General features: G+C 25.2%; 1 protein-coding gene across 2 annotated transcripts in view; it reads left to right on the top strand.

Annotated features, from left to right (window-relative positions):
* Nucleotides 1–14658, top strand: part of LOC129966503 (transport and Golgi organization protein 6 homolog) — a 34626-nt gene that overhangs the window by 10673 nt on the left and 9295 nt on the right. The window contains exons 3-12 of one of the 2 annotated variants that reach the window (XM_056080937.1): nt 731–1344; nt 1607–1634; nt 1758–1912; nt 4226–4355; nt 6120–6241; nt 7742–7904; nt 9064–9131; nt 9308–9423; nt 11040–11219; nt 13220–13319. In XM_056080937.1, the coding sequence (XP_055936912.1) occupies nt 731–1344; nt 1607–1634; nt 1758–1912; nt 4226–4355; nt 6120–6241; nt 7742–7904; nt 9064–9131; nt 9308–9423; nt 11040–11219; nt 13220–13319 (1676 nt within the window). Of the gene's footprint in view, nt 1–730; nt 1345–1606; nt 1674–1757; nt 1913–4225; nt 4356–6119; nt 6242–7741; nt 7905–9063; nt 9132–9307; nt 9424–11039; nt 11220–13219; nt 13320–14658 lie in introns of both variants that reach the window. The other variant, XM_056080936.1, reaches the window with a different exon arrangement.

The following is a 14658-nucleotide window of genomic DNA, read 5'->3' as shown; positions in this document are numbered from 1 at the left end:
TTAAGATTCTAGAAGTGATAAGTGTAGATCGAAAATGTATCTATTATTTATAATACAATAATATGGAAAATACATTTTTTTATAAATGAGCCGAGGAATAAATTCTCTTTGACACTTTAAATCAGTTAAGCTAACAAATAAAAAAAAAGTTTAATTCATTATTATGAAAAGGTTAAATGTTTAACAATTTTAAAAGTTCTTATTAATTCCATGCCCAGAGAATTGTACATTCTACATATCATTGTAGAAAGTAGGAAAAAGAGGTGTGGGAATACATTCAAAGCCTACATAACTTCAAAAGTAGGATTCTTGTTTAATGTAACTGAGCAGATATTTATTTTAGATACATGTGTTTCATGTCATGAGACAGCTAAAGTTACGGAAGAAGCTACATGCCCAAGCAAACCAAAAAGTTAAAAATATTTGAAGTCAAATCACAAGGAAATAGTTAATTTTAAGATTATGGATGAATTAAATGTATGACATATTTTTTAAAAATTATTATGGAAATCTCTAAAAGATTTTTTTTTTTAATGCTTGTTTTTTTGAAGCAAATTGCTAGTAAAAATTTAACTTATGTCTTGGTTTAAAATTCATTTTTTAAAAATGCTTCTTTTAATAAAAATTTTTAATATTTTTTGAAAATGTAATTTTAAAGATTATTTTATATGAAATGTATTTATTTGCCTGAAATGACATTGTAAGTAAATATTTACTTTCTTTTTTTTAGCGGAATGTATTGAAACAACTAGATATAATGAAAATGTCAAGGATTCTTTCCCTCATGAACTGAGAAGAAATGTGCACCGGGCATTCCATAAGATTGAAAATTATTCAGAAGTAAAGGCCTTTGTCACTGAATATATTCAGCCTTGTTTCGGAGAGAAGTGTACAACCTGTGACTATTTAAAATTCCTTCAATTATGTTTGGTGCTTTTAAGGCTACTGAAGTTAACACTTTCAGAAGAGAGTGAATTGACTTCTAAAAAGAGTGATGCCTCAAAATTGCCTATTCCTAAAGAATTACTTAATATGTCACAAAAAAATGTTTTGAGAAAGAGTTTGCAATTTGCTGTTTCCTTGGGCATCTTGCCAAACTTATTGAGAGGTATTGGAATTCCTTTATGTAAACGTCTAAAACATGCAATAATTTTGGAATGCTTTGCATCTGAAAGCACTCTTTATCAAAAACATATACAAATAGCTGTGTGCCTAGATACCTTAATAGGGTGTTTGGAATGTGAAGCAATGCAAAGTACCATTTTAACAAGTCATGGAACAGATATCTTAGCTGCTCTTTTGCAGCTGTGTCATGCTCCTATAAAGAAGGTTGAAAATGCTGAGGTGATCAAACCTTTTACTTACATTCCTTATAAATTTAAAAAATTTATTTATATTTTTCCTTTATGAAAGTATGTTTATTTTTATTAAATATAATATTAATTAAAATATATTTTATCAACCTGTGATATTATGTTAAAATATATAATTTTTTTAGTTATTTTAAATTTTAATGAGTATTGTAAACATTTAAAATCCAAACATTTTCTGTCAATTCGACTTATTTACTATAAATTATTTTCTTTTAATATCTGTTTACTTTCAGGAGTTATCGACAGAGTTTCCACAATCAGGTAAATTATGTTTTAAATTCATGCTTTCTGCTATTAAAGGTATGTACAAAAATTTTTTTGCTTGGCACATAAACTTCTCTTACTTGTATTTCTAAATGTCTTAAGTTTTATTCTTTTCTATAGATGGCACAAATCATACTGAAGCACAAATAATCAACATGATGCTGGCCCATCGAAAATATTTTGCTCCTCATCTGGAAACTTTTCTGAAACAAATATGCCCATCCCTATTAATGTGGGAACTTTTACTCTTTCAAGGGATCCCAATTAAATTAGATGTAAGTTTGAAGGTTTAATGTTATGTGATTAATTTAATACAAGTTGATGCAGGTAAATTTCTTATTATTAGTTAGAAACAATAACTGCAGATTCAGCATTGTTTTCCAATTCAATTTGAAAGTAAGTATTGAAACATATTTAGATTTCATCATGATCATTTTCTGGGATAGTAATTGTTAATTAATAATAAATAATAATTTTTTTTTTCTTCTGTTTTATCTTTTCTTGTTTATTTTAGGATTTTGGAAGCTTGTAACTTAATTTTGAATTGTTGAAAAATTTGATTATATATTTAGTTGAAATTAAACATTTAGAAACCTTAAGTAAGATCAGTATTCCTTTCAAATATAAATAATTTTATAAGATTTAAATGAATGGCTGAAACTCTTTTATTTACAAATTATAAATATAATAAATTTTAAAAAATTTGCTTTGCTTTTGTATATTTCTCTGTTTGTACTGTTGTAGCTGTAAACAAACAAGCAAAACAATACAAATATATTTGTGAAATTATTTTCAACTTAAAAGTTTTAAGTAGGAAATATATTAAAGAATTACTTTTTAAATAATGAAGTTTATAAAAATTCTTTAGTCATTGTTTTGAGTAATTATTTGTGAAGTAAAAAAAATGTCTTACCTTAAATACATCACTTGAACCTTAAGTAAACGTAAGCTATTTTGGTACTCTTATAATTGAAAATTTATATAGTAGATAACGTATATAATTTTCTAAATTGCATGCCTATTTTGTGGAATCACAAATGAAATTAAAATGTGTGATAAATTAATAACACAGTACACTCTCAAATATCCACTTCGCAACTATCCGGCTTCTGTATTATCCAGCCTAGTTTTCTTTTATTGTAATTAAATGAGGAAGGTAAGGCATTACAGAAGCAATTATATATTAAGGACTTTTTCAAAAACTAAACTCTTATCTTAGGGTTACTTTTTCATATCTGTGTAATCATTTATCAGTGGAAAATAAAATCAGTTTGCGTGAATTTTCTTAAGAACTAGGCCTATGATTTACTTTAATGTTTTGTTTATGTTAAGTTAAGCATTACAGAATTTAGGTTAAAATGTGAACAGTTTATATCTTTTAACTTATTCTTTCTCTAATAAATTCTTGAAGTGTGCAGTGCAGCATATACACTACCAGTGCAGAGTCTTCTATTTTAACTCGACACATTATCAGTAACTGCTTCTGTGATTGAATGGGCCATGGCTGCATTCGCATTCTACATTGCTTGAGATAAATGGAGGGCTTAGTACTCAATAAGAAGCAAGAAAATATATATTACATAATATGTTTGATATAAAAACTTTGTCTTCTGGTATTAGCAGGCAAAGAAATGTGTTCATAGAACTCTGATCTGTCTGGCTTTTTTGTTATCTGGTCTGCTCTTCTGCCACATTAGGCCAGATACTCAGAAGTGTACTCTAATATACATTGATTATTCTTTAATGTGATTAATAATTCTATAAATATGTAATAATAGACATAATAAGAGTACATTTTTTTCTCTTGTATAAACAAAGAACTGTTTCATAACACACTTTGCAATTCTTCTAACATTTTGTACAATTTTTTGCATCATTCAATTCATTATTTAAAATATTTTTTATTTTAATCTACAAAACTATAACGTTGACTGCCACCCAGAATTTCTTATTATATAATTTACATGGACACGCTGGCCACCAGTGATTCTCACACAATCAAGGTGTTAACATTGTTATTGTATATATGTATAATATATATATATATGATATAATATTTATGTCATGCTTTAATAGTGTTAGTCATTATTTTATGAGACAGTTATGTAAACTAAGAAACTCAAGATTATTTTATGATTTAACTGGCTTCACTCATGATATGAAATAGGTGGATATTTTATGAATTTTTCCATTTTCCTTCCCTTATTTTGTACTTTTATATTTTCAATAATGCTTGTACCTTTGAATCACATTAAAAAATGAGTATGAGTAATCGTTCAGTTTGTTATTTATATTTTGTTGTTGTTGTACTTCATAGATAATCCTATATGTTAAAATATTTACACTTAATTTCATAGGAATAATTAAAATATTCTATAATATTTTATTATTCCTATGATATAGAGTGCTTGTCGTATTGCAATTTTACATTACTTAAATTTCTACCGATGAAATATTTATTGTAGTATTCTTACTCAGTCATTCTTGTTTTTCTGATAAAAAAAAAAGAGCATATATGGATATAACATTGCGGTCCTTATTTCAATGAAATTATTAAAAATTTTAAATGTCTTGAATTATTTCTCTAGGGATCAGAAGTAGCCATGTCAAAGTCACCTCTTTGGTTGAGAAAAATTTGCAATCAATTGTGGACTGATATGATTCTTCAAAATCAAGGAATCGCAGATTTAGTTCAAGTGGTTCTAGATAAAGCTTATGGTTAGTAATAAATCTATCAATATAATTTGCATGAAAAATGAATCAATGTGCATTTGAAATTTCTAATTAATATGGATATTGTCACTCAACTCAAATTTCTTATTGTATGAATTATTAAAATTTAAATTGATTTTTAAAAATGTCTTCTTATTTGCCTCTGTTGATATTAGGTTTTTTTTTTTTATCTGCTGTAATATTTTAACTGAAAAATATAGATTTTATTATATAATTGTATAAATCTATCAATATAATTTGCATGAAAAATTAATCAATGTGCATTTGAAATTTCTAATTAATATGGATATTGTCACTCAACTCAAATTTCTTATTAAAATATAAATTGATTTTTTTAAAAATAATGTCTTCTTATTTACCTCTGTTGATATTAGGTGTATTTTTTTATCTGCTGTAATATTTTAATTGAAAAATGTAGATTGTATTATATAAAAAAAATTATAAACATAGTACTGTTTAAATTAAAGAGCCTGTATTTGTAGCTATTTTAGTTCTTAGAGGATGGAGAAGATATTTGGAATAACCTGACATAAATTATTAGTTAAATATATATATATATATATATATATATATATATATATATATATATATATATAATTGACTTTAATTCTTCATTGACCAGTTGGATTGTACAAATAATCAGTTATATCAATAAATTTTAAAGTTTGGACGTTATTTAAATAATTTGAGTTTAAAGCTATTCAATGAGATTTCCAGTAGAAATTTCTGAATTGTGTGAATGTTATTGTAAAGGTAATTGTTTCACTTTGAAGGATATAAAAGTAATTTCTATGCAATTACTGTTTTTGGAAGTTAGGGGAAAAAGTGGCTGAAAATACCAGAATTTGATTAAATAATTAAAATTTGCAAAAAATGGGGTGCACATTCTCATTCTCCAAAATATATCTGTGCCAAATTTGGTAATCCTTGGTAAAATGAGTGTGTTCTGTAGAGGCTAATATATACATATTTAACAAATTTCATAATTTTAGGTATAGCAGTCTTGTATAGATTGGCAGCAGACAGGCAAATTGTCAATTTTATTAATAGTAAAAATTATATTAGTTTATTTTTCATGTATTTTGAATTATATAGTTTGAACTTTAATTTAAAACTGATTGGCAGTGATGATTAATTTTTTGGTTAAAATATTGAAAAAATTAATCTACTGTTATTGTAAAATATAAAATGCATTTTATTTAAATTAAATTGAAAATTTCATATTGAGTGTGGTGTCTTTTAGAGTTTGTTTTTATATTCAGTAAAGAGAATAAACATTTTCTTTATTTTTTCTTCACTGCGTTCTTCTGAATAAATCTAAAAAATTACTTTATTAAGAAGTAATTCTTATTTGAATAAATGAATTTTGTATAAAGACATTGCCTTTTATAGGTGTTTGCTTATTTAAATTTTATGTAAATATGCCTTTAAAATTGTATTTAAAAATATTGAAAATCTGCCTTATATCAGATTTTTTTTTCTTCCATTTTTTTAAGTAAGTACAGAATAAATATTTACAAATAAATAAATAAAATATAAGAAATTTATATGCTTACATAGTCTGCAGTCATTATTTGAATTGCTTATTTATTAATTACTACTTTCCAAGCTATCACTGGTAGATAAAATTTTTTCATTAACTCTGTGGTGTGAGAAATTATATACACAGAATTTGTATCTTTTTTAACATACTGAAACTGCTATTGTCTGGAATGACTGATGTTCTTATTTCCTAACTTTTATTTTTAGATGCTGATTACAGAACTGGTAAAGTAGATACCACCAGAATTGAAACTGTGGCTCGTTTGATAACCTACAATCCAGTACGGCACATTTCTCTTGCTGATTATGCTCAACAATTGTCAAAGCAGGTAATTGTTCACATTTTGTAATATATGTTCTAAAACTGGTAAATTTAGTCAGGAAATCTTGGAATTTTTAAAAACATTGGTCTGTAGTTAGATATATAATAGTAATTAACATATAGTAATTAATATATATTTAAACTCTGAGTCAGCTTTTTAAAAATCTAACATGATAGTTTTTAATCTTTTCATCCCAGAATAATAAGGGAGAATCTCTATCATTTTCCTTGCCCTCAAGTTCTGGTGAAAAGACTTGAAAGCTTTTATTTCATGTTTATTAAAAAAGTGAATGACATAAATATGATTTTGATCATAAGATTAATGCCTTTGTGTCCAACACGTAATATATTAAGGGGGGGGGGGGAGTTGGAGATAGAATAATATTTGTAGAAATGAAAGTAATATATAAATTAATCAAAACATATATATAAAACACTAATGTATGTGTTATGGAAATCATTTTTACTTATTATCAGATAATGGCAATCATATGTAAATAAATCTCTGTACTAATGTTTCATTCTTTTTTTCAATTGGACTTAATTCAACACTTTACTGATTAATAGTTCTGCAAAATAAGATTTAAAATGTTCTGTAGAGAGCTCAGAAACAAGAAGATGTAAAATAATAATAATAATAATTAAAGAAATAGTCGCCAAACAGAAGGTTTAATTGAGGTTAAAAATAAGTTCAACCTATTTAATCACTATAACTGAACTATGGAGGTTGATGACCATATTTTCCAAAATTATTATCTCATTAAAATAATTTTTGTATTATATTAAAAATAATATATATAAATTCCATTTCTATGCAACTTTTCCCCTGTATTTTAAATAATTTTTTAAAATTTAATTTAAGGCACAATTTGTTACAATGTTTTTAATTTTATGATTGAATTCAGGCTCATTCATCAATTGCATACTTCTGCTAATGTTAAAAACTAAGATTTTAACACTTTCAACGTTACCAATAAGATATCTTGTCTTTCAGATACTTCCAATTAAATTGGAAAAAATAGGAAATTAAATTGGTGCCATTAAAAAAGATTATTTTTTAAAAATCTTAACACATTCATCACTAAGGATGAATTAGATAGAAACTTCATGAAAAGGCAAATATAAAATATCAATGGAAGTATCTGAAAGACAAGATATCTCATCGGTAGCATTGAAAGTGTTAAAATTGCTTTCTTTAAAATGACATTTTTACTGCTTTTTTTTTTTCATATTATATATAGTTTTGAATTTGCACCCTCAGTAATTCATAGCAGATTGATTTAATCATTTTTTTTTCAGGCATATCAAATAATGAAATAATTTTTTTTAAATGCATCCCATTTTAATCATTTAACAACCTAAAAGGTCCATCTTGGTGAACAAGCTTGTTGACAAAGGTCACTAGTACTCATTATTGTGATTTTCTTACTGATTTACACAGCTGTTATCATTAGTTTATTTCTTAAAATTTCTCTGATAAAACTCGCTACAATAATTAAATTTTTAGGTATTTCAATTGCTCCATGTGAAAGGATCGAAGATGGATGGACTCTTCAAATATCTTGCCTGCTGCATTATTCTTCAGTTTTGTGAACGGGATATAAAGTCTGCTGAGCAGCATTTTCTTGTGAAATTACTTAAGCCACTTTGGAACTGTGTTCGTCAACCAAGTTAGTAATACTTTTGTGCGCAACAAATTTATTGCTAAAAATATAGTATTAATTGAAATCTAAATATTTTTATTAGAGACATTTATAGAGACCAATAAATCTGATTTATTGAAGTATATGTTCACTTTGAATCTGAAAGATTTCTTATATAGTATTTAAAAAGAAATGATATAATTCTGACCAGATTATAATGATATAAAGTGTAAATAACTTTTACTTCTCATTATGAGATTGTATATATGCCAATTTATTATACTATATTTCCTATATGCTAATTTGTTGTGTTATTTGATAAATATGCTGACTTTATTTCATTCATTTCTAAATGTTACAAACAATATCTCTTCTTTTCTCTTTTTGGATAATTTATGAATTGATATATGATACTGAAGTAAATAAATAAGGGGTTTTGAAATAATAATACTTACTTTTTCTTAGGGGGGGGGGAGATATATGAAAAGTTTGTTATATTATTGATATTGTTTCATACTCTGGGCAAAATAGTCAATTTTTAATGCATTAATTTACATTTAATTATTTATAATTTATAAATGAATGAATATATCCTATATGCTGTTTTTGGCCTTGATGCTTAAATTCTTGTTATATAATTCTTAATTTCCGAAAATTTGATGGGTTTTTCCTTAAAAGCACATAGTTGCTGTATCAGCAGAATTTTTTTCGTATATCAGAAATTTTAAATTATTTTATAATATGAATTATATATTAATATATATAAATATATAATAAAATAATTATTTTTATCAGAAAAATTATGATTTCTCTTTCTTAATGCAACTTATTTAATTCTTTTTTAATCTTGTAGCTTATCATTTTACTCTTCTGACATACTCAGTTTCCCATGTATGACGCATAAGTAATGTGATATCAAATGTGAGAGAAGGAGAATAACTGATTATTAAGAGAACAATTGATTGAACCATTGATTATTAAGAGAAATTTTACATCTTCTAATTGTTAAAAAAAGTGGAGGAAATTCTATACATGTCTTTATTATAATCTGTATTGTTAAAGAATATTGAGTTTTGCTATAACTTACAAATCTAAGAGTTGTTGGGTATATGTATATCTTTGATGTTTTCAGCTTCATTGAATCAGTATTATAAATTTTTTAAAATATTCCTTTATTTAATTTTAGCAAATTTGCAAGTGAATGTTATTGTCAAAGAAATTGAATTAACTACTTGCATAGAAGATTTGCATCAGGTATTCACTCATTTGTTCTTTATAATGATTTTTCTTAATTTGTGAGTAATACACTTTATATTTTTGTTATATATGCACTATATTATGATCTATCACTTCACTCCCTGCATTTGTGCTATTTGTATTATATGAATATAATTTATGGTATAAACATTTTCCTTCTTTCTCTAATTCAGATTTTTGGATTTTCTTCACATTGTCTGAGTCACAAGTACATAAAGTTGCTCTTCCCATTCTCTCATTGCCTGTGTAACATGTTTTTCTTTTTGCTCAGAGGAAAATCTTCTTTAAAGTAAGTAAAATGTAATATTACTCTGATATAGTTTATTGTATGATATGTTAAAATTATATTACTTACTGATCTATAGAAAATAGTATGTATAAAAACTCCTTCGTAATTCTTTTTCTTTTGTGTGAATTCATTTTACTCTATGTTTATAAAAAGGAAGTGTTGGGTGCATGTGATATTCAGATAAATCTATTACACTTAACTACAAGGAAATTTGTTACACAGCTAATCATAATGGTGACCTTAGTGCACTACAGAGTCATGAATTTGAAATTAATGAAAAAAATATTTTATGTTTTTGTTGTTGTTTAGGATGATTTCCCATACATTTTTGGTGTATAACATATATAGTATGACTGTGTATATAGTATGACTTCTTATAAATGTAGGAAGAAGAAAAAATTTCATCATCTAAAAGAACTATTTGTTCCAAAGAAATTTCTTTTGTACCTCTGACCTAATTTACTGAATTTTTAAATATTAGCGGGATATTTAGTCCCTTGATTATTTCTATATAATATAAATTTTAATAGATATAACTATCTTGCTAATTGTATTCTCTCTTTTGTAGAGTTATTTCTTTTTTTCAATTAATAATTTTGATATTTATTAATAGTTTACTGATTAATATAATTATTATGGAAAAATAAACATATAAATTCATAATTTTTTGTATTTCATTTGTTAACGAAAAATAAAGTCATTTAAACTACAAGTCATTTGTCTTTAATGCTTAAGATATGCTACAGGATTACATCTATGACGACAAAAAAAAAAAAAAAAAAAAGTGAGAGAGAACTGCTACTTTCTGTTTTTGCTATTTCTTTCCTCAAATGTTAGTATTTTTCATTTTCAGCTCCGAATATGTAGGGCTCATTTGATATTTTTATATGGGTTCATGTACCTCCTTTAAAGGTTTTGACTACAGAGTTTCAAATTCTTTTGGTCTTATTACTTTTCTAATGGTTCACTTTATTTGGCAATCATCTCCCCCCCCCCTATTTTGTTGTAGATATTATGGACAGGAATTGTTTTTCTGCTTCTAGTTCTGTATACATTTGGTTATATATTAAATGTGTAATTGTTCTTTAATTTAATATTTTTGTTTTGAATTAATTTGTTATTTTCTACATTTATTAGACTTACTTAAATTTTCTTGTTTGTATTTTTTTTTTTTTTTTTTTTTTGTTAAATTTTATACTGCTATTTTGTATTTCCATAACTAATCTTTATTAATGTATTAATTTTCAAAATTTCACTCTAATCTCTTTTTATAGAAATTCCCATTATCAAAGCTTTAATAGAACAGAAAAATGTATAATATATAAGTTACATGATTTCCTTTCCAAGTTTTTTTTTTTTTTTAAAGTATTTCTCTTTCAAAATGGGGTTTGTTTTTTAAAGATCTTTTTATGTGTGTATCAAATAAGAGGGGGGGGGATAGAATTTTATATATATATATATATATATATATATATATATATATATATATATATATATATATATATATATATATATATACAATCTCTTCTTTCTATAAGACTAGGCTTTTTGGTTACATATAAATATAGAATGCTTATTATGCTTATTAAATACTTTATTTTCCCTTTTTTCTTTAGAACAAAGGTGAAAAACTTGATTAATATTATTCTCAAAAATGCAACAGATGAAGAAGCCTTATCATTGCTTCATGCTGTATCATTTTCTAATAATAAGCAATGTGGAGTTTACATTACTAAAGTGAGTTTTGCCAATGGTGAAGATGGTGGCATTGTGGCTGTCCAGAAGGTTGAAGAAGAGTAAGTTTATTAAAATTCTTTGTTTAAACCTTTGGTCATATGTTTTGATATTTTCAAATAGAGCCTTATTTTTAAGGATTGGATAGTAAGTGTATGTGAGTAGGGCATTGCAGTTGTTTTTTTCATCTTTGTTTTGTTTAACACAAATTTGTTGTTTATTGTTCACTTGCAATTCATCTTTGAAAATTGAGATTAATCAAAATATATTACAGCTGAAAGTTTAATTTTTACCATGAAATTATTATTATGAGATGTAAAAATAAAGAGAATAGTATTCAAGTGATAAACCATTTTTTTTTTTTTTAGATTGTTAAAAAGGAAAGAAATTAAGGAAAACTGTTTAGAAAAGGATTTAATTCTTAACTGAAAGTATAATATTAAAATTTCAAAAGTTACTAGACATAGGCATATATAACCTAAACTCTCTATAATATAAATTTAAAGCCATTTTGGTTAACTTAATATGTTTGTTCTGCATCTCTTCCAAAATCATGGACTGATTTCAATAAAATTTGGGAGAATTACTTTTTAAGGCAAGAAAAAAATTACTTTTAACTTTTCAAAATGCAAAAATAAAATGTACACTTAATTAGAAAGTGATTGAAATTTTGTCATTTGTTCATAATAACTTCAAAAAAATTACTGCAGAAAACAAATTTTTTAAGTATAATTTGTAGTAATGTTATTCATAACATAATTCAAACCATTTCCATTATTTTTATTTTTTAACATATCCAGCTGATTAAATCTTTTTCTTCCATTCAGTTAGTGCACTGAATTGTAGAATTATTTCAAATGTTTTTTATTATTAAAATAAAAAGAATAAACTTGTGAGAAATATGCAAAAGCAGAGGTTGGCTTGAGAATGCAATGAGTTAAGAACCATAGATAATAATTGATCAAAGAAGAGTTGCAATGGGTGCATTAAATTTTGAAATAAAGAAATTATTAAATATTGAATGACCGAGATTGTGGATAAAGATAAAGAAATAATTGTAAATTTGAAAATGTTGACAATAAAATTATTTTAAATTAAAAATATGTTTCCTATAATTTTAGAAGTGTTACAGTTAAAATAAAGATTCCTTCAAGCATAAGTTTCTTCGGTTTGCACTTAAAAAATTGGATAAATTAAAATGAAGTTACAAATTATAAATGTGATTTTTAATTATGAGAGTGAATACATCCAAATCGCAGTTTCAGACAATATCACAATTAAGAAGGGTAGAAAACTTTTGATAGCTGATTTAATAATTTCTGAAGGAAAGTATATTTGATAAATTTTTTGAAAAAAGTAAAACTTTTGCAAGCAGATGAAATAGATTATCAGTGATAAATATATCGGTGGGGGTGGGGTGGGGGATGCATGCTAAAGCACTGCTGATGTGTGAATCTAATCTATTAAAAATGAATAAGTTATAATTTATATTTTAAATTCAAAAATAAGAAACACAAAGGAAATGTGTGACAATTTTTTTTAAGATGTATTCTGTGGACTAGCAAAAAAAAATTGTAACTCCAAACAATGTGTGTTTATAAGGTGGCAATGTATCTAACCTAAACATTTGCTTAATATGATTGCTAGCACACTCATTGAACATATGTATCAATAGATTTATTGAATAAATGTTTTATGTGCTTATCATAACAAATATCATTATATCAATTTTCTTCATTCAAATAATAATAGTGATACATATAATACATATACAATTATAATCCATTCATATATTTATATTTTTTCTTTATTTTCTGATGCAAATTAAAATATATTATTGATAAGCATTGAATGGGAAAGATTGCTTTTGCACATAAAAATTATGAATTTTTTTTAAAAAGTTTCAGTGATTATTTAACTATACACTTAATTGATAAAATGAATTATATAATAAGATCTATATAGTTTCTGAAAAAATAATATTAAATCTTTCATATAATTTAATATTGTAATTTAGTTTATATTAGTTATAAAAATGATAATATCATAATTTTATTTTAAGTTTTCCTGATGAAATTGTTCGATACCATGCAATTCTGGATCTTCTCAGCGAACTGCAAAATAAGAATCTGAATCGATCTTATATATTACTTGTCTTGAAGGTGAGTTTTTTTCTCATATGTGCTTAAATATTAGCTTAAATCAGTATATTTATGTGAATGTATGTAATAATTCTTAAACAATAGTATTATTGACAAGCTTTCTTAATTGAGAAGAAAACGATAAATATTTTTTTAAATTTTATTCATTTTACCACCACTGATGAAAATTGGATGGGAATATTCTTCGAACTGGTAATGTGTACCTGATGTGCTGAGTTATGTCACACATTAATATATATATATATATATATATACTGCTCAATTCTCCATGTGCTACTGCTCTGTTCTGCTTCTTGTAGAATGGAGTATTTCCATATTACTGTTGCAACTTAAAAACTACCTTGATAAAATTCTGATGGGCTTTGATTATTTTGAAGAGGTTGCATTGAACTCTTGCTGCTTGCCTGATTTCACTCAGATAGATTTCTTTTTTATTGAAAAAAATATGACATATTGAGTTCAAGATTAATTATAATCATTGAGCTCTGAGAAAGCATTGGAAGGTAATGTTCCCAAATCTTTATTGCATACTTGTTATCATTTCATTAATATTGGTGCTTGTACAACATTTATAAGGAAATTGAATATTTTCAATAGCTGACAAAATCCTGCATTTATATGAATTAATTTTAGCAACAAAACTTTGATACATGATATTAATTATTTATATAATAATTATTCATTGTGTGTCAGGGAAACTTGAATACCTATAGTTGTGTGTGTGTGCCTACCATCAAGTACCTCCACTCTTTAATTGAATAATATTTAGTTTTAAGTTTGACTTCTGAGTTGAATGAGTGGCAATGCTAATTGCTACTTTGCCAACCATTACAAAATCTTAACAGGGGAGAGTTATGGCAAGTTATAAATAAAAATAAGTTTTTTGATAGTCTACAATAAAATTCTTCAAATTATCTCTTCTATTGTTTCATTAAGGTAAATCAAATATTTTTCTTTGAATTATTGAACATAATTTTATTTGTAGTATTAAGTACTAATTAAAATATTGTGCCAGCCTCTTTTGCTTGTGGGTTTTTCAATAAGAAAACATTTTGAATGAAATTATATAGTCTTGTACCTAGGGCCAAATATCCAGTTGCAACTGCAATCTTCTTTATGTAATTAGAAGATACTCTAACTGCAATATTCTTTATGTAGTTAGTTTTACAAATTTTCACAATAAATAGAGGAAAAGTCTTAATGACATAAGTCATTTTGAAGTAATTAATTTTTATGTTATTGAAAGTTTTTAAATGAAATGAGTGTATGTTTGCTATCATTATTGCAAATTATTAATTATTCAAGAAAGACATTTTTTTTTCTAGTTTTAAGAGCAAAA

The sequence above is a fragment of the Argiope bruennichi genome, chromosome 4, assembly GCF_947563725.1.
Source record: "Argiope bruennichi chromosome 4, qqArgBrue1.1, whole genome shotgun sequence".
NCBI lineage: Eukaryota > Metazoa > Arthropoda > Arachnida > Araneae > Araneidae > Argiope > Argiope bruennichi.
Note: the sequence above shows the minus strand (reverse complement) of the source record. Positions and strands in the feature narration are given on the sequence as shown.